Source organism: Rhinolophus sinicus, linkage group LG03 (genome assembly GCF_036562045.2).
Source record: "Rhinolophus sinicus isolate RSC01 linkage group LG03, ASM3656204v1, whole genome shotgun sequence".
Taxonomy (NCBI): domain Eukaryota; kingdom Metazoa; phylum Chordata; class Mammalia; order Chiroptera; family Rhinolophidae; genus Rhinolophus; species Rhinolophus sinicus.
Genome location: NC_133753.1, coordinates 148,470,509 through 148,491,439, shown reverse-complemented (window position 1 = coordinate 148,491,439; position 20,931 = coordinate 148,470,509). Strand labels below are relative to the sequence as shown.

The 20,931-nt window shown below is 39.4% G+C and overlaps 1 protein-coding gene across 2 annotated transcripts in view; it reads left to right on the top strand.

Annotated features, from left to right (window-relative positions):
- The window catches only part of CMYA5 (cardiomyopathy associated 5), a 93,206-nt gene extending 72,732 nt beyond the window's left edge, over positions 1-20,474 (top strand). For both annotated transcript variants that reach the window (XM_019728192.2, XM_074328794.1), the window contains exons 10-13: positions 10,719-10,852; positions 12,126-12,225; positions 14,684-14,857; positions 19,372-20,474. In XM_019728192.2, coding sequence (XP_019583751.2) covers positions 10,719-10,852; positions 12,126-12,225; positions 14,684-14,857; positions 19,372-19,618 — 655 coding nt within the window. In that variant the 3' untranslated portion in view covers positions 19,619-20,474. The remainder of the gene's footprint in view (positions 1-10,718; positions 10,853-12,125; positions 12,226-14,683; positions 14,858-19,371) is intronic.
- The last annotated feature ends 457 nt before the right edge of the window (positions 20,475-20,931 follow it).

Here is a 20,931-nt window from a genome sequence, read left to right as displayed (position 1 = left end):
TGATTTGACCTTTTCCGCAACATGTGGGTGAAGAAGACAGTCATTCCTGCCCGTGCTGGCTTCACAGGGTGACAAGAAGGTCACTGAACATGATTGGACCAAAATTCATTAAGTGATTATGAGGTTCCAGCCAATCTTTATATAGTATTGCTTTCCTGACCCAGGTTGTAATATCCCTCTCTGTGAGGAGCCCTTGGGAGAGCGAGTCATGTAAAGGTGATCCCTACTCCTCCAACATTCTTGGCTTTCGGTTTTTCCTAAATCTTTCTCCCCAAATGAATCTCATTTAACTTTGATCATTTAAAAGCCTATATACCTCCTGGTTGTAGAGTAAAACCCCAGTCAGTGGAAACCCAACCTGTTTCATCACTTCTAACTTATGTTCTGTCAATTTCCAAAAGTATTCAAGTTGCTCACAACGAAAGACCCAGACATAATAGAACCATTAAAAACAACTCTGTAAGAACAAGAGCCAGGTAATGTAGGGGTTAGGAAGTTGTATCAGAAACCACAGGTTAAGAACAGTACCTCAATGGAACATAAAATTTAAATCTGAACTTCAATGGAACATAAAATTTAAATCTGAACTTCCTGGCAGCTAAGGTGAAAACAGGAGAGAGGGGGAGAGAGCAAGAGGGAGAAAGAAAGAGATTACATAACTCATCTCTTTTAAAAAGAAAGCACAACATTTCACTAAGAGAGACAATTATATTTCCTGACATTCAGTCAGCTCTAAGATGAATTTCTCATGTAGATCTTTATATAAGGGCTATTGAACAAGATAATAGTGATTGTCTTTAAAAGCAGTTTTACAAAAGAAGAAAAAAACATTCCCTATGTAACCATTTTTTAAGTGGGATCTGAAAGCATAATGTTAAATCACTATTCCATGCAGGCATTTCTATGGGACCTCAAGTAATTGTCCACATATGTGGCATTGGAGTGGTAAAGGAGAAATTAGAGGTTCCAGAGGAATGAATGTTACTAGACTCCTGGGATTCTCTGTCTGAAATATAAATGGCATCATTCAGGCTTTGGAGGGTAACTATAGAGAAAACAAAAACCCAGGATCCTTCTGCTGGAATCTGTGGCTCACTTTGATTTTGTGAGATTCTGAGTACAGGAAAGCCTGAATCTCATGTTTGGTCACATTCATCCCTCATGTTATGTTTCTACACTATTATGAACTAATAGTGATGTTTAGTTAACACTGAGTCTCATACGCGTTCTGACAATTAAGTTTGCAAACTTGCCACCATGCGCTTACATTGGCAGCACTATACCAACAGCTCAGTAAGGTTTCATAACCTTGGTATATCAAGGTCTCACAGCTGTGTTTGTGTCGATGTGTGGCGGTGTCTTGCTGAGTGGCATTCATTGTTGTTGCATTTTTTCATGTGCTGTCACGAGAATATCTGAGCTTGAATTAGAGCAACGAACAAACAAATTTCTTGTTAAACTTGGCAAGAGTAGAAGTGAAACCAGGGACGTGTTAGTCCAAGTTCATGGGGATAATGCCATGAAGAAAACGGCAGTGTGCAAATGGATTAAACGTTTTTCTGAGGGGAGAGAACACATCATTGATGAAGAGAGGTCAGGGCAGACAATAACAAGTAGAACTGCAAAAATTTGTCAAATTGTGCATCCAAATAGTTGGCTGACTCTGAGAAGCATAGAAGATCAAGTAAACATTGATAAACAGTTAGGAAAATCTTAACTGAAAATCTTGGCATGAGAAAGGTGTGTGCATAAATGGTCCCGAAGCTCACCGATGAACAAAAGCAAAGGAAAGTCGAAGTTTGCCAAGACCTTTTGGAGAGGCAACACCACATTTTAGGCCATGTTATCACTGGTGATGAAACATGGGTATAACAATACGACCCTGAAACAAAGCATCAAAGTGCACAAAGGAAGTCAGCCAATTCTCCACAACCAAAAAAGTTCCATGAGTCCAAATCAAGAGTCAAAATGATGTTGCTAACCTTTTTTGATATCAGAGGGATTATTTATTATGAATTTGTACCAACTGGACAGTTAACCAAGTTTACTATTTGGAAGTGCTGAAAAGGCTACGTGAGAAAGTTAGGCGAAAACGACCTGAACTTTTTGCCAACAATTCATGGCTCTTGCATCACAATAATGCACCAGCTCACACAGCACTGTCTGTGAAGGAGTTTTTAGCCAGTAAACAAATAACTGTATTGGAACACCCTTCCTATTCACCTGATCTGGCCCCCAGTGACTTCTTTCTTTACCTGAAAATAAAGGAAATATTGAAAGGAAGACATTTTGATGATATTCAGAATATCAAAGGTAATACGATGACAGCTCTGATGGCCATTCCAGAAAAAGAGTTCCAAAATTGCTTTGAAGGGTGGACTAGGCGCTGGCATTGGTACATAGCTTCCCAAGGGGAGTATGTTGAAAGTGACAGTAGTGATATTCAGCATTGAGGTATGTAGCACTTTTTCTAGGGTGAGTTTGCGAACTTAATTGTCAGATCTCATATCATTTATCAAAAGAAAAATAGTCCTTTTCGAATCTTTTTATGTGCCAAGGTTTTTAAAAAATGAAAATCAATATATAAAGAATTTTCTTCTTAATTCTGATTTAACCAAATTTTTTCATCTTAAACAAAAAGTTGCATATTTACAGTTAAAGTTTTTATAAATGACTTCTGACAGCTAGAACTATTTAGTTGGTTGTTCTTGTGTTTAATGTTGCTTTGTGTTCTCATGGATTTCTCTTCTTTTTCCTGTTTCTCCCTCCCACCTCTTCTTACCTCACACTTCCTATGATCGTTTCCCAAACCTAACTGATCATAGAAATCAACTGGGATGTTTGTTAAAGTTTAGATTCATAGGCCTCTCTTAAGAGATTTTGATTCAGAAAGTCTAATATGCCCAGGCAGGTTTGAGAAACCCTCCTACACTAGCTGGTCCCCATAGGGCCCAGCAGTGTGCTCTGTTCACAGTTTACATTCCATGATATTGAGCAGGATAGGCTGACTGTTGGTGCTGCAACAGGACTGCCAGGAAGAGCCCACTGTGTTTTTAAAAAACAATTACTCTTAACCATCTGTTTTATACTGCAGTGAAACACCATCCATAGGTTGCTCAGGAGTCATGGCACTGGATTCCTCCATATTGTTTGTACACATGCCACACCCCTCCTCTGGGAGAAAACATGCTTAAATCCAGGTGTTAGACATGGCAGTACAGAGGACAGCCATTTACTAGTCCCTCGGTTTACATTAAGCCCAGGCACATTCCTTCCTTCCATTCCACACAAATTGTTGAATTATCAAATTTTTAGAGAAGCTACTTTATAAAGTTCAAACTAATGTGCAGTCTGCAAAACACATTCAATCAACTCCTGAACTCTTGAGCTTGTAATTAGCTCTAAAAGTAAAACATTTAATTAATTTTGGGTAGATAATGTCTACATATGGTATAAATTTACATGATACAAAAGGGAATACAGTGATAATTAAGTCTCCTTTCAACCTATACTTCACTGACTCAATTCCCCTCTCCAGAGGCAAATACTGTTGCCTGATTCATACTTATCCTTTAAAATAGTCTATGCATATGCAAGCATCTATATGTTTTCGACACATGGTAGCATACTATATATATTTCTACCACTTTGCTTTTCTTGTTTAAAAATATTTCTTGGTTGGCGTCCAATGTCAGTACACGTGGAACTGCCTCATTTGCAAAAACAATTCCATTGTATTCTGTTTTAAGAAAATAATTGAACTTATTTGACCAATTGAGAGACATTTAAGTTGTTTTCATTCTCTTGCTATCACAAACAATACTGCAGAAAAACACCTTGTGCATATATCCTTTCAAATGTGTCCAAGTGTATCTGTGGGATAAATTTCTAAAAGTAGAATGACTGGTTAAAAGGTATGTACATTTTGAATTTTGATAGCTATTATCATACTGTCTCCATAAAGGTTGTTTACACTTCAGCTAGCAGTACATGAGCGTGTTTGGTTCTTCATACCCTTGCCTAAATGGGATGTGATAAAACTTCTGGCCATTGGCAATTTGATTGGTAGAAAATAGTATCTTATTATAGTTAATTGTGTATTTCTATTAGGTTGAACTTTTTTTCATATATTTTGGAGCCATGTACTTCCTTTTCTATGAACTGTTCATTACCTTTACCTATTTTTTTCCTGTTGGATTATAGTATTTTATCTTATTGATTTGTAGAAGCTCTTTGTTTTTTAAAGAACATTAGCCCTCATCTATGATATGAATTGCAAATATTTTTCCATGTATATTTTTAACGTTAATTTAGTTGAATTTATCATTCTCTTTTTAAAAATAGATTTTAGTTTTTTAACTAAAATCTTAAACATACATTTTAAAATCCCTTCTCTCTCTCCATGTACATTATTTATATTCTCTCATGTTTTTTGTTGTATCCTTTTAAAAAACTAGATCTTTTGTAATCTGGAATTTATTTCAGCAGAGAATGTGAAATAGGGAATCCAACTTTACTTTTTTAGTATGGCTAGTCAGCTATTCCATCACGTCAGAATTTTCCCTTCTGACTTGAAATGCTTCCCTTATTATATACCCATGTGTTTGACTCTGTTCTTGAGCCTTATAACCCGTTCCATCGATTCATCTATTTATGCACCAGCACTATGCAGTTTTCATTATTATATTATAGCTTTGTAATTTAGAATTTCTGATTGGGTAGGTTGCCTCTTCCTGCCTTTTTTTCTTTTTTCTTTTTGCTAGTTGATATTTTATATAATCTTTAGAATCCGATTGTGGCTCTATATCTAGCACCTTCCCGCCTCTGGCAGTTTGGTATTTTTAGAGATCATGTTAAATTGGTAGGTTAACTTAGGGAGAATTGAAATTTTTGTGATGTTGCATTTTCCTATCCAGGAACTGATATGCCTTCCCCTTTATGCAAATATTTTCTGTGTTTTCTCTCTAAGTACCATCTTTAAAATTGTTCTTCATATAAATCTTATGCATTTGTGTTATAGTTGCTACTATTCTTTTTTTATTAAGGTATAGTTGACATACAGTATTATATTAGTTTCAAGTATACAGAATAATGATTCAACATTTATATACCTTATGAAGTGATCACCATGATAAATCTAGTAACCGTCTATTACTGTACAAAGTTAATACAATATTATTGACAATATATCTTCCTTATGTTGTATATTACATCATTATTTATTTTATAACTGGAAGTTTGTACCTCTTCATCCTCTTCACCTTTTTCACCCAGTCTTCTATCCCCCTAACAACCATTTTACATAATTTGTTCTCTGTATCTGTGAGTCTATTTCTGTTTTGTTTGTTCATCTGTTTTATTTTGCTTTTAGTTTCCACATATAAGTGAAATCATATGATATTTGTCTTTTTCTGTCTGACTTATTTCACTTAGCATAATACCCTCTAGGTCCATCCACATTGTTGCAAATAGCAAGATTTCATTCTTTTTATGGCGAAGTAATATTCCATTATGTATGTATACCACATCTTCTTTATCCATTCATCTGTCAATGGACACCTAGATTGCTTCCATATCTTGGCTATTGTAAATAACGCTGCAATGAACATAGGGGTGCATATATTGTTTTGAATTACTGTTTTTGTTTTCTTTGGATAAATACCCAGAAGTGGAATTGTTGGGTTAAGTTAGTTCTATGTTTAATTTTTTGAGGAAATGCCATACTATCTTTCATAGTGGCTGTATCAGTTTATAATCCCACGAATAGTGCATGAGGTTTCCCTTTTCTCCTCAGCCTCTCCAACACTTGTTACTATTTGTCTTGTTGATAATAGCCATTCTGACAGGTGTGAGGTGATAGCTCATTGAGGTTTTGATTTGCATCTCCCTGATGATTAGTGATGCTGAGCATCTTTTTATGTGTCTATTGGCCATCTGGATGTCTTCTTTGGAGAAATGTCTATTCAGGTCCTCTGCCCATTTTTTAATTGGATTTTTTAATGTTGACTTTTATGAGTTCTTCATATATTTTGGATATTAACCCCTTATCAGATATATCATTTGCAAATATCTTCTCCCATTCAGTAGGTTGTCTTTTCGTTCTGTTGATGGATTCCTTTGCTATGGAAAACCTTTCCAGTTTAATATAAACACATTTGCTTATTTTTGCTTTTGTTGCCCTTGACCAAGGAGATATATCCAAAAAATAAAATATCACTAAGACTAATGTCTTAGAGTTTGCTGCCTATGTTTTCTTCTAGGAGTTTTATGGTTACAGGTCTTACATTTAAGTCTTTAATCCATTTTGAGTTTATTTTTGTACATGCTGTAAGAAAGTGGTCCAGTTTCATTTTGTTTTGCATGTATCTGCCCAGTTTTCCCAACACCATGTACTGAAAAGACTGTCTTTTCCCCATTGTATTCTTGCTTCCTTCCTTGTAGATTAATTGACAATAAAAGTGTGGGTTTATTTCTGGGCTTTCTATTCTGTTCCATTGATTTATGTGTCTGCTTTTGTGCCAGTACCATACTGTTTTGAGTACGATAGCTTTGTTGTATAGTTTGAAATCAGGGAGTGTGATATCTTCTTTCACAAGGTTGGTTTGGCTATTTGGGGTCTTTCATGGTGCCACTATTTAAATAAGGTCATTCTTTTGTTTTATCTTTGTTGTTATTTGTATACGAAAGCTTTTGATTTCTTATATTAGTTTTACTCCTAGCCATCTTACTGAATTTTCTTACTATGTAAGAGTTTTTCCGTTGATTTTCTTGTTTTCTAGATAACAGTTATATCGTCTGCAAATAGTAACAACTTTACCTCCTACCTCCCATTTTTTTTTAACCTCATGTCTGTCTCTCTGACTTAATATGAATGCTTTTAGTATTTTCCCATTAAGCATTAGGCCCCTAATGGTTTTTTACTTCATAAAGATACTTTTCAATTCCCATATAAAATGATTCTTGCCCAATTGTCCATCGTTAGTTGAAAGGGCTCAAGCTAGAAAGGTCTTCATTATATTGGATAGATGTCAGCCTCCTAGTTGCTTCCTCTCATTTGCCCTCTGAAAAAAACTGGAGACCAGTCTCATTCATATGGTGACACTTCAGACTTCTGAGGAGACAGTGGGTCTCCTTTACATTGTTCCTCTCTGCTTTACAGCATTGGAGTTTAACAAATGTCCTTTGTCCTAAAAGTGCAGCGATGAGCAGGGTGAGAGTCCTTTGAAAATCTGCTGAGCACAGAGCTCCATGTTAGTACTCCGTGATATGCTTACGTTCCACCAGCAGTCAGCCAACTGGCTGATGCGTCAGGGTTTTTAGATGCTTCCCTGCCCTCGCTTTCCTGCAAACGGCACATATAAAATCACCTCTTTCCACTGTACTGTGGCACTTTTAGTGAAAATTCCATGCTTGTTATCCAAATTGAGACTGTTGGATTAATATTTCTTATGATCTTTTGAATTTTATTATTGATTCTAGACTTCTAACATTGATCAGTTATATTATTGATAAGGCTAAAATCGCTTCTTACCTCAGCACCAACCACTTGTGTTTCATTTGCTGTCTAATCACTTACCTCAGTGTGTATATTCTGTGAATTTGAATTCTACTGCAAACTGCAAAGCTTACTGTAAGTCATGTGGATTCAAGTTTTTGTTTTTTGAAGTGAAAAATTATAATCTATGGAAGGGTGCCACTTTTCAGGTTTCAAATTCCAAAATTTTTGAAATTTTCATTTGGTTGAAAAGTAGGGAGAGCTGACCTGAGGACTTTTGTGACATTTAAGTGAGGTCAGACAGAATAAATAGTCGTGGAAATGAACCATTTATATCTGAGCTGCTTTGCTGTGTCTTGGTGCTTGAGCATCAGATGACAACTTATCAACAATAAGACACTACCACATTTTATCTTACTTTCATTTTCGTACTGGTACTTTATTTCACAGATTCAGTGAGGGCATTGTGCGTATTTATTTGTCAAGTCTTCATGACCTGTTCAGGTACTGAAAGCAGGATCTGATCCGATAATTTGGCTTCAGGACCTTGTAAACCTTTATTTTTTAATTGAGTGGTAAAATATAGCATGCAGTTGACTATAGTATGGAATTTCTTCCTTGACAGACTTCATAAAATTTAAGAGCAAAGACTTACCCCCAAAAAAACAGCGTCCTTGGCATTTAACAACCTGGTTGCTACAAAATGAAGTCAGTATGTTCCCTCCAGTTTGTAGAGATGAAATTTCCTCACTTATCCCTGCCACTTCCCCCTCCCCCAGAGACAGGGACTGAGCTATGAAAAGCGAGCAATTAAATATTTTAATTATAATATTATTATAATTAATGTACATTTAAAATGTCTCTTAAGTCATCAATTCAAATAAAATAAGCAATACGTCTACCCCAGAATAATATTCTAGATATTAATCAGGATATATATTCTCAATCATAGGACATATTTTTCATTAATTAACTGAAGCATAATTAGTTGTCTGCGGACATGTGGCTCAGTTACATCCATCCATTCTCAGCACATCTAAAGATAGTACTCTCTGAGGTCCTGGTCAGGTGGTAGATTCTGAAATAACAACCAATAACATACGAGGAGTTTACACTGACCTTTCTGGCGACAGGCACTGAATAGCAGATATACAAATAGACCCAGGCTGCTCCCCTCTCCTTCTATCCCCACCTTTCCTCTGAGAAACACACTGGGAGTTTTTGTACTTTTAGAAATGGGGGGGAGATTGTTACTCTGTACAGATTTTATGCTTTTAAAAACTTCTAAATTCGTTTGTTTTCTGAGTCAATGATACTTATTCCTTTTCCTGGTTCTTCACGTCATTCTCTAAGGTACTTAGAAGTAAAATTAGTCAACAGAAGTACAAATAACCTGGGGAAAAAATATCTGTGGATGAGCAGTGGCTACTATTTGATTTTAAAGCTTTTGTGGTACATTCATTAAAAACAAAACAAACAGAAAGAAATACAAAACCAAAGCAAACAATTATTAAAACAAAACGAAAAAACACCTATTCTGAGCATGCGCGTGAAGGCTATTGTGCTATTGTTTCCATTGACTATTATTCACGCACATCTCTCAGGAACGGGACACTGGCTCCTGAGCAGTCCAGTTAGGAATTCTCTCATTAGCAAGGAGCCTAACTTGTTACTCTCTCTAAAGCTTCTCCAAATGGAGGCCAAAGGAAGAGCACTTGTGTGCTTTATTTGTATAATGCTCTATGCCATGATATCAAGCAGATTAAAGCAAAGAGAAAAAAAGGCACAAAACAATTCTAGTTCGTTGGCAACTTTGGAGAGCTCCATCTTCAAATCCAGCAAGTCCATTAGTGTTTAAACGGTTGGGCTGTTACAGTGTGCTTGCCAAGCCTGCTGCCAGTTAAATACCACTACCATCACTCTCTTTTGATATAAATGGGAGATTTAGGAATTGCAGTTTGGGGGATTTTATTTGGCAATTAGAATTCTCTTTTCTTGCCAGGATTAAGCTTGTCTTAAAAAAATATTGTCTCCTTTAGAGATCTTCAGCTTTTATAACTTTAACATGGTGGCCGTGTACAAAATCATCACTCACCTTAAGTTTTCCACAATTCCAGATGTGGTAATAAGATAATTAGGGTCCTTTGTATTGTAGATTGATTTAACGTAATCTTAATCCAAAAGTGCCCTCTGAGCCAAAAATTGATACAGAAAATAACATATTCTTGGAGATTCATTAACTGGTAGTCTGTTTTCTGAATTTTTAAAACTAAAGTTTGTCTGGTTTTATAAAGGATGTTTTAGAAATCATATATATTGGACAAAAGTTGACAAAGATAGAAATGATTTAATAAAGTAATCTTAGTGAACAATGACTGTCTTGTAGAATCTTGCTTGCAAACTCTGGTGGTCATTAAAAGAGGGGGGAAGATAGTTATTTGTTTAACAAAAGATGTTCATTCTGTCAACATAAGAAACATCCAAACCCGTAGAGAATTTTCATGAATATATTTGAGCCAAACTGATGACAATTGCCAGGAAGCAAAATTTCAATGGATTAAAAAAATTCTCCAGAGAATGGCAGTTTTGCAGCTTACTTTATACATCAGAATCAAAGGAGATGTAAGGAGGGTTACATGATATTCATTGGTGGTAGATTAAGGGGGTGGGGTAAAGCAAAGCAGAGATAAATCTCTGGGGTGGATAAAAAGTAAAACAGAGGGAGAATCACAGACTTCTTTTATATTTGTGAGTACATGAGAGTGAATAATGGACATTTTACAGCACATAGAGATGGTGTTTGGGGAACAAGATAACAATGATGGGTTCTGTGGCCTTAGGCTCTGGTGGGGTGGGTTGTGCCCTGAGGGGTCCAGAAAAAGAGATTACTCTGACATTCCTAGGGTCTGTTATCTTAGATGCAAAAAGACAATAGACAGACTCACTTAAGGTAAAGATTGACCTTTGTCAAGGAAGCTATAGGCCCAGGATGTGACTACCTGCCATGACCTGCTTTTAGTTAGGAATTTTTATGTTCAGACCATCCTATGTAGTTAATTTTGGTCTCTTGAGTTTGTAAGGCCAGCCATGCTGGCTTCACCTGAGCTTGTCAGGTTTAGTATGTGGCCCCTTTTTCATTCATAATTCACTATAGGATTGAAATATGATGAGTTGTTTAGCAGTGGTATTATATTTAAAATTATTATTTTCCCTTTATATTTAGATCTTTCTCTGGAATTAAAGGACTCCAGCTGAAGGTCAACCTCCAGCCCAATGATAATTACTTTTTCTATGTGAGAGCCATCAACGCTTTTGGGACAAGCGAACAAAGTGAAGCTGCCCTCATTTCCACCAGAGGTACTTTCTCCTTTGTACACAGCAAAATATTTCTAAGCATTCCCATTCCTTCCCTTCCACCAACCAGAGAAGACATCCTAGAGAGCAACTTCTTAAAGGCCCCAACCTGCTGGCAGGGCTAGATTTTTGGCATGAGGACCTAAGAATGGTCAAGGGTCAAATGTTTCTTTTATTTTTTTCTGGTTTAGAAGTTGAGAACCTCTAGAGGTTGAGAGGTTGGCTACCCATTAGCAGTCTGTCAGGGTGTCTAAAATACACTGATGCCCAAGCCCCACTCCTGGAGATTCTGATCTAATTGCTCCGAAGATGGGCTCTGACCTGTGTTTTTAATCTCCCCAGATGATTCTTGTTTGCCTCAGAATTCGTGGGTATGTTTTGAATGTGTGTGGGATGGGGATATTCTTATTTTATTGCATTGTGAACTCTATGAACAAGCTTCCAGTCTTAGTCTTCTGTTTATTTGTTTGTGCCTACCACATTGTTTGTGCCAATTAATGTTGAATGAATGAATGAATGAATGAATGAATGAATGAATGAATAATTCAAGGAGGTGATAGAACGGTTCAGTGACATTTTAGGGAAAATACCCAGATGATGCCAGCAAAAAAATGTTTGGCTGTTCTCAATGATTGTGAAAAAAACTGAGGAATGGAAAAGCGATCATTTTATTATTTTATCCTGGACCCAAAGATGGCACAAGATGGAGGGTGGCACCTTAAGTGATTTGCTTAAGCAGCCAAAACTTGTGTATGTGCCTCGTGGGTGATGTAGTTAGGGACAGCCTGATATTTATTAAGAGACGACAGGAGGGCTGCCTGCCTGGAAATGTTTTCCCTACATTCCCAACATGGTGCCTGCACCTTCCACTTTTATGGCCACTCCTTTAGGCTACACCAGTGCACCTTCACACTTAACGGGTACATGAATCTCCTGAGACTCTTGTTAAAATACTGATTCTGAGCCAGTAGGTCTGGGGTGGGGCCTGGGAGTCTGCGTTTTTAACTAATTTCTGGGGGACGTAGATGCTGCTGGTGCAAGGAGCATACTTCACACAGCAGAGTGAGCTCTGGTACAGGAGGTGCACCAGTGGAAGTAACCAGCCCCTGGTACTCACTAACGCCTTACGAAATTTTCAGTGTGGATCTGAAAACCCTGCGTGGGGAATTTTGATGTCAGGGGAAAGGGAGACTAAGGCCTGAACTATGGGACCTGGCCTAGGGACAGCACTTGACATTGTGGCAATGTTCTAATCCTATTTTCTCAACCTCAATAGGAACCAGATTTCTCTTGCTGAGAGAAACGGCTCATCCTGCTCTGCAGATTTCCTCAAATGGGACAGTGATCAGCTTCACTGAGAGAAGACGGCTGACGGAGTAAGTATTTGGTTGGTGCAAAAGTAAGTGCGGTTTTTGCAATTATTTTTAACCTTTTAAACCACAATTACTTTTGCACCAACCTAATAGAAGCAAAAAGTATGAGATGCTTCTACAATCGAGTATCCTGAGGCAGTGTCCCCTCATGGTGGCCTTGCTGTGCATCGTTTTGGTTCAATGAGCATGCCTAGATCGTGGTATTGAATATAAGTGTGTACACACCCATACAGTTTGGTTATGGTTCATTACTAGGGGGAAAGTGAAAGATAGTTCAGAACTTGGAGCAAATGTCAATATTTTTTTTGGAAATGTAAGCACAGATGGTTTGTGTAAAACATAGGCTGTTTTAAGGTATTGTGTTTGGTATAATGAAAAAAAGAATCCAGGTTAATTCTTCTATGATTTTCAATAGCAAACCAGATTTTGCATCCATCCATTTGAAAAGGCATAGAGGAGAGTGACATATTTTTGAGTTTCTTGCTTTGACCACATGTAGGATTTCCAGGCTTTTCAGACTTTCTTGCTCACCCCTGGCCCCAGCTCCCACAAAAAGAAACATCAAAGTAAAGAAGAGCCAGAAGCTGAGGGCACAGTGGGGAGACTACAATTTGCTTGCAATCTCTCATGACTATTTGGAGGGTCAAAATGGCCCAATGGAAGAAAATACGTGAAAGTCTTTTGAAAACATATTGACGCTGAGGTGCCCAGTGTAGGCTGCCAGCAAGCTCTCACAATAAAGCACTGAGCCAACCAACAATGCCTTGCACTATTTTCCTATCAGGTTGTTATTCACCTGTCTCGGGCCCAGCTCAGGTGTTACCTTCTCCTAAAAACGGCCAAGCCTTCTCTGGCCCAGGCACCCTTTCATCTTATGTGTGAGAAGGTCTGAGCATGTGCAGAGTCGTTTTTCAGCCACTTGATCTTGAATAATCCTCAAGTAGCAGCCCTATCTTCACATCTTTGAATCCCCAGAATCTAGCATTGGGCCTGGAACACCGTACCTTGTTTCCCTGAAAATAAGACCTAGCCAGACCATCAGTTCTAATGCATCTTTTGGAGCAAAAATTAATATAAGACCGTCTTATTTTAATATACTATAAGACCGGGTCTTTAATATAATACAATATAATACAATATAATATAATATAATATAATATAATATAATATAATATAATATAATATAATATAATACTGGGTCTTATATTAATTTTTGCTCCAAAAGATGCGTTAGAGCTGATGGTCTGCTAAGTCTTATTTTCAGGGAAACATGGTAGATGCTAAAGATACACAAATGAGTGAATGTAGGGGGAAAAAAAGATTTAAGAAATAGATTGAATAGATTGAGGTTTTCTGACTTTTTTGGACTTCTCAAAAAATCAGAAAGAAAAGAAATAGGTTGGTTGGTAAGAGTTCATACATAATAACTGGTGATAACTGTAATGTATGTTACAGAACTTTATTTGTTTATTATATAGAACTTTATTTGTTAAAAAGTAGCTCTTAGGTATCAGGCAGGTGGGCTTTGCTCCAGAGAGCAAGGGCCTGTCAGTAGCCACCTCTTTGAAATGAGGTTGTTGGGTAAAGATATGAGAAAATGAAACACATTCCCTTGCATTAATCATTTTCTCATCTGTTAAAGGGGAGAGGGAGAAGGTGCTAATTGAATACTAACACTGCTTAAATAAAAAATGCTTCCTTGCTGTCTCAGCCACTTCAAAGCAAAATTGAGCAATTCATGCAAACACGGTTACCCATCAGCAGTTGAAAGCGCTTGGTTCATTTCCCAATGCCTGTTATAAAAATAGCTCAGGTGAAACAGAAAGAGACCTTTCAACAACCTCTCAGGAGCACCTACTACAATCCAAAGAGGCCCAAGTCCCAAAGGCTGTTGACCACAAGCCTATACAAAGCATGCTCATCACACATGGTCAGTTCCACACTCTGCTCTGCTCTGGGCTCACCAGGCGTCTTGCTGTTCAAGAGCAGCTCCTCATTGGTGTCTGTGCCCAGTTAAGTCAGCACACACTGGAGCTCATGGTTAGAAAAGGTTTCAAGATGCTGTTTTTTGCAAGTTTTAGAAGAAATCTTTGCAAGTACTCTTGGAACGCCCTACCTGCCTCTCTTGTATTTTCTCACTCTCTTTGAAAGCAGACGTTGAGCCTTTTCTTTTTATCCTGCCATTATTCTAATGATTTCCTGGTGCCCTGTTCCTTCAAGAGAGGCAATGTGTGGTACTTGCATGTTGTATGTGGCAGTGGAAGTGTGTCAAATGCATATCGAGAGGTTAGGGAATTCTGTGGTAATAAGGTCTGTGTTGGGAGCACAATGAACAACGAATGTTTTCAATCAAATTCCAGCAGTTTCCAAGGATAGAGTTCCACTTAGACTGTGTGTAAGTGTGCGAATGTTGATGTTGATGTGATAAAGGCTGGTGAATCCTGATCAACTTTGCCTACAGAGTCCCATCAGTGCTGGGTGAGGCGCTGCCTGCCTGTGGTCAGCATTACTGGGAAACCACCGTCACAGACTGCCCAGCTTATCGACTTGGCATTTGCTCCAGCTCCGCTGTGCAGGCCGGTACCCTGGGACAAGGGGAGACCTCCTGGTACATGCACTGCTCTGAGCCACAGAGGTAAGCTGGAGCCCTGCCTCTCCCCTCTTCATCAGAATGTCATGCATTGATGTCAGGCAGAGCTCTCTGAGGGTCTAATGAATAGCATCCCCCTTCCCTGCCCGAGTTCTGAACCAACTAAGAAACAAGACAGTCAAGTATATGGAGACTAAACTATTTCTCTGATTAATGAAGAAGAAAATTTAGAGATTGTGGTTCATTCCCGGGAACAAGAATGTTTTTTATATTGAACCCTATTAATAGTCAGACTTATACCCACCCAAAGCCTTGTCCAGGCCAGCTTCCCTGCCCTGCAAAGCAGAGCTGGTCCCTGGAGAAACAGAGAAGGATATTTGTCTCCTTGGGAAGCTCATAACCAAGAGAGAGGAAAGAGGAAGGGGCTCTCGGGCCATGCATGGCCAGCTTTCCTTCTAAACTCACCCCAGAGTGGGGAGAGACCACAGGATAATGCTAAAAGGGCTCCCTCCACAGAGAAGGAGTCAACAGGACTGAGGAAGAAGTGGATCCCCAATACCCTCCCCACATTAGTGTATTTCAGGGGTTGGCAGACTATAGCCCCCGGGCCAAATGTGACATACTGCCTGTTTATGTAAATAAAGTTTTATGGGAACACAGTCGTGCTCATTTGTTTGCATATTGTCTATGGCTGCTTTTCTGCTTCAGTGGCAGAGTTGACTAGTTCCAACAGAAACTGAATGGCCCCCAAAGCCTAAGATATTTAGTATCTGGCCCATTACAGAAAAAGTTTACTAACCTCTGGTCTGTATTATTAGTAGGGTTTAGCTGGTTGATATGAAAAAGCTATTAACCTGTGTTACTCTCAGAGAATCATTATGATCTATTTATGCTCACGGGACAGCCTATTAAAAAAGCACTGGACTGGGAACCAGAAACCTGACTTTAGTCCTGGCTCCATCCTCCTATTGGCTGCTCACCAGAAGTGGGTTAACCCTTTGGGCATACCTGATATGCCTCATCTATCATCTATCTATCTATCTATCTATCTATCTATCTATCTATCCATCCATCCATCCATCCATCCATCCATCCATCATTTTATCAGTGATGGTAGTGATGGCCAGTCTGCTACTGTTTAGGGTTATAAGGATCATGTGAAATCAGGCACAGGGAAGAGCTTTGGAATCGTAAAGTATCATACAACGTGAGACATGAAAGCAGCCAATTTGTAATGCTTTAAAAAGGAAGCCTCCAATGCTTACAAACTCTCAGAGAAAGGCCCACAGATTGAGATTTTGTACATCTCGGGTGCACACTTCTCCCTGCATCCTGCTTGACAGTTTGACTCTCTGACATGGTTCATAAGGACACCGTCTCCAAGAGCTATTTAAAGTCACATGGCATCAAGTCAGAGCAATTATGATTAATTGATGTTCAGCGCTGTGCAACGCTTAAGGACACAGCCCCTGCCCAGAGTTGAAAATCACTCAAACCTGGAGTTTATAATCAGTAGATTTAGAACTGAAACTGTGTATTGATTGATTTCATGAAAATTTCCTTAGATACTTGAATCCTTAAGAAGACAAATCGAAGGCCAGCCTCCGGTAACACATTTCTAGAAAACAGAATTGTAGGTTTTGTTCAACAGTTTCAACAACTTTGGTCTTCAGCTCTTTCAGGCCCAGGGTAGGGTCAGCAAGTTCAGGGAGGAAGAGTCACCCCTGACCTGTAGGATACTGAGAACTGCTATAGCAGACCCTCCTATGTTTTTCACTTTTTCTGGCATTATGATTTTAAACCAAGCAGTATTACTCTTGATTCTATTTGCATAAAATACCAGCTTGAAGATGTCACAATTGGAAAGGAGGAATGAAGAGAGTCTGAGGAGAAAGAACCAACTGGATTTCTTCCTGTCCATTCCTAACCTGACCACCCTAGTGAAAGGCGTCCACTCCTCCTTGACCAGTTTCATCATCCCCAGACACCCTGCCTGTAACATTTTTCTAGTCTCCACCCATTCCAAGCTACCCTATGTGTCACAACTGGCAACTATTTCTAATCATTTTCATCATATCCCATCCTTTTCTGCTCAAAAGTCCACAAACATCTATAGGGGTAGCAGAACACAGGTGGGATCCCCGTGAAGAGGGGAAGTCAGAAAGAAATGTGACCAGGCTGAGTGCTAAGGAGCCTTGAGGGGAGTAGCTGCCAGAGTGTAAAAGGGGTCTCTCAGTCTGGGCCAGCAGTGAGATTCACAGGGGTGGGTCCAGCTCAGGGTGGGGGGCCCTAGCACAGGCAGTATCAGGGTCCCACAAGTGTCTAGAGTCAGGCTTCTGGATGATCCTTGTTTGAATGGGAACCAGCAGTCCCAAGGGGGAACAGGCAGCAGCTGGGCAGGGAGTCAGGCAGACAGGCTTGGTTTCATGCCAGAGTTCAAGTTGGAGAAGAAATTAATGTGCTCAGGGGGAAATGGAGGCCAAAGCAGGGCAGGGAAGATTCATTCCAGGCTCTGCGATACTGGTAGAGCCAAGGCTTCAAGGAATGTCTGTCCATCCTTGGCCTCCATGGTGGGGAGGGACTGACTGACCGGGCTGGGCCTGGGGGCACCAGGAGCCTTCCATGCAGGGGTAGGGGTGCGACTCATTTGGGCGGGGGTGTGGCTCATTTGGGTGGGGGTGTGGCTCATTTGGGTGGGGGTGTGGCTCATTTGAGCATTCAAACCCTCTAGGTCAGTGCTGTATAATAGACATTCTGCAAAAATAAAATATATGGTGTCACATGTGGTTCTTGAACACTTGAAGTATGATTAGTAGGACTGAAGAACTAGATTTTAAATTTTATTTAATTTTAATTAATTGTAAGTGGCCACGTGTGGCTAGCGGTTACTGTATTGAACAGGATGGATCTAGTTCCTGGTCCCTGACTTACCTATCCATACATTTCCTCCAGATCATTCACATGTCCCCTCCAAACCTGCCAGGCACATAGGATTGTTCTGCATGACACATAGGCTTATTCTGCCACCTCATCATTGCTTCTGCTGCCCCCCCTGCTTGGATCTCCTTCTCCCTCTCTTCCACCTCTCCACCCTGACCATTCCTTTTGTCTGAGTGTGAGCCCGTCTGCTCCCCAAGCCTTTTGTAAGAGCCCCAGCCTACACTGCTGCTCCCCATCACTGCCACCTGCAACCTTTGTCTGCTCTGCAGGTTCCAGAACTTCGTAATAGTCTGTCATAGCTCTCATTAGCGAGGCATTGCCAAGGTCCTTTATCACAGCACAAGTCTTGCTTATCTTCCCATTCCCACGGACCTCTGCCTTTTCACATGTGCTTCTTTCTGCCATGAAGTTGCCAAATTGCCATTTCCTAAATCCACCTGCACTCCAGTTCCTGGGCCTTTAAGAGAGACATCACAGGTATTAATGGTCCTTGGCCTTCTCCATACCAGAGTCACTTACCAGATTCTAGGACCTGAGTCTGCCCTCGTGCCTATCCCACCCCTCAGACCTCCTAGAGCCACATTCCGCATCTCTCTTCTCTCCTGTCTCTCATTTCTTTCCTTCGCCTGCTTTCATGGCCCCACCTTCTGTTTCTCATACTACCAGGAGAAGACGCCTACCTTGTGTTCTTTTTTTACACAGAGCAATTTAGTTTCTCCTGTTGAGCAGTTTTTCCATCCCAGACTGGCCTTGAATCTTTCCTCTCACAACCGAAACAGGCCCATTAAATATGTTTAGTAAACACTTTACCAATTTGTTCCCTGAGCTGGAGTCTCAGCTCTAGCCATGTTTAAGCCATCAACAATTTTTTTCCTTTCTGTTCAGTAGAGTATGGCTTCCTGGGGTCCAAGGACAGTACATTCTGGTCCCTCCTGTCCCCCAGGGGGCCTAGTAAAGTGCTGGCCACACAGATATGCCCGATGAATACTTGTTGAATTAAATTTATTTGAATTGAAAAGATAAATCAAAGCCAACCAACCCATTTAGCTGCAAGGCTGCAAAAACATTTAGAAGATGAAAAGGAAAGTTGGTTCGGGGTAGGAGGGAGCTTACACAAAGGCTACAGTTGGGCAAAAATAATAAAATATGTCTTAAACATCATAAAGGCCCTTATGTAAGTTATTATAAATGTTTAAACTGTAAAATTAAAGCATCTTATGGCAGGCAAGCCTGCAGTACTTTTAAAAATACATAGCGGCCTCAAAGGAGTTTTGTTCAAAGGAATAACACACCATGAATGTGGCAGTTAAAACATGTGGGCAGCTGGGAAAGAATTAGAATGTTGAAAAAAGTCACAAGGGGGGCATCAGTTGGTTATTCTGGGATTGCTTCCTAATGTAGAAGGAGCAAAATTACTAAAAATGCTCATTTTTGGGGATAAGCTATGCATTTTAGCATCTAGAGAAGATCTGGTTAAAATATTTGGGACAAAACTATTGCAACTCATTGTTCTGCATTGAAGTTAATAACTGAAAAACTGGTTATCTCCACGTGATCTTCTTTATCATGGTCCTGCAAGATTCCCCGAGTTTTTAGTTTCCCATTCTGTTTCATTTCAGATACACATTTTTCTACAGTGGCATCGTGAGTGATGTTCATGTGACTGAGCGTCCTGCCCGAGTGGGCATCCTGCTGGACTATAGCAACCAGAGGCTTCTGTTTATAAACGCTGAAAGCGGACAGTTGCTCTTTATCGTCAGGCACAGGTTTAATGAGAGCGTTCACCCAGCCTTTGCCCTGGAGAAACCTGGCAAATGTACTTTACACCTGGGGATAGAGCCCCCAGATTCTACGAGGCACAAGTGATCCTGCGCTTTCAGAGTTTGAAAGAGCAATGATCTGAAGTTTGGGCGTCTGTTGTTCCTTCCTTTGGGTGCTATACATTGTGCAAAATGTCTCCCACACATCTGCATGAATGACAGCTACGTGCACCGTGGTCAGCACGTGAGCACAGCCACCGAGGAAATCTTGTCTTTCGAGGGCAGCGTGTGAGTAAAGAAGATGGAGAAAACAACCTCCACCCTTTGGGGTATATATGTTTGAGTTCTTCCCGAAATTCAAAGGATTTGTACCTGACTTGGGAACCAAAATAGAGAAATGGACTTCCACCAGTTTTATTGGTAAAACAAAGTCTTGGATGGACAGGTCTGAGTGAAGAGAGAAGATTGTGCTAGTGATACATCCCCTCTGACAAACACAGACTTTTTCCACAAGAAAAATGTGACCTTGCTTCATTCACTAAAGGATGATGAATCCTAATCATTAGAGAAAGTGTGTTAACTATCCTAAGTTGATAATGAACTCTTTTGTAATATATGCTGTAGAACATGGGTCTTTTTTCCCTGAAATTGTAAATGTAGTAAAGTGCTAGATATTAGAAACTTCCAGTTTGTTAAATAAATGGTTAGAGTCTATAAAACAAAACATGTTATGTGAGCTTATTATCTGTACCTTACTAGTCTGGCATCTCTGGACCAGGACAAACTGCAGAGGAAATAACTATCACACTTCAGTGTGTCGTGCTACTACGAATTTTCATGTAAGAATTTTACACAAATGTGTTTTAAAGGCTAAACACTTTCAGCCCATAATGACAGTCAACTGCTGGAAGCTGGAAATCTCCTTTTGTTGAAATAAAGTGGTTGGTCACTTTTTGATATTATATTGAAATCTCTCAAAATCTTCCTAAAGTATGTGTACTAAAGTTGATAAATCTAGAATGCATATTGAGATGATTGCTCTTATTTTCTATAATATAACTACTTGGATCATATTTATAGATTTTAACATTATGAATTCAGTTATCTATTTTCTTGAATCGAGAAATAATATCCTACTTTTGGGATATATTCTAAAATCTATTGCTCAGTAGCTAGAAAATCCAAACTGGATCTGTAGCTGCATTAATGGAGCCCCTTCAAAGCCATCATGACCTTGCTTTTAAATTAGAGCAGCTGCTGGCAAGATGGATACTTAGTGAAATAGGAGGAATAACTTGCTGCTTTGTCAAAAATGTTATCTACACTTTTTTCAAGCCATAAAAATATTACCAGGTTCTGAGTGATCAGCAACCTATGGTCATTATTACTTTGTGTGTGTGTAAATATGGTGTAATTAAA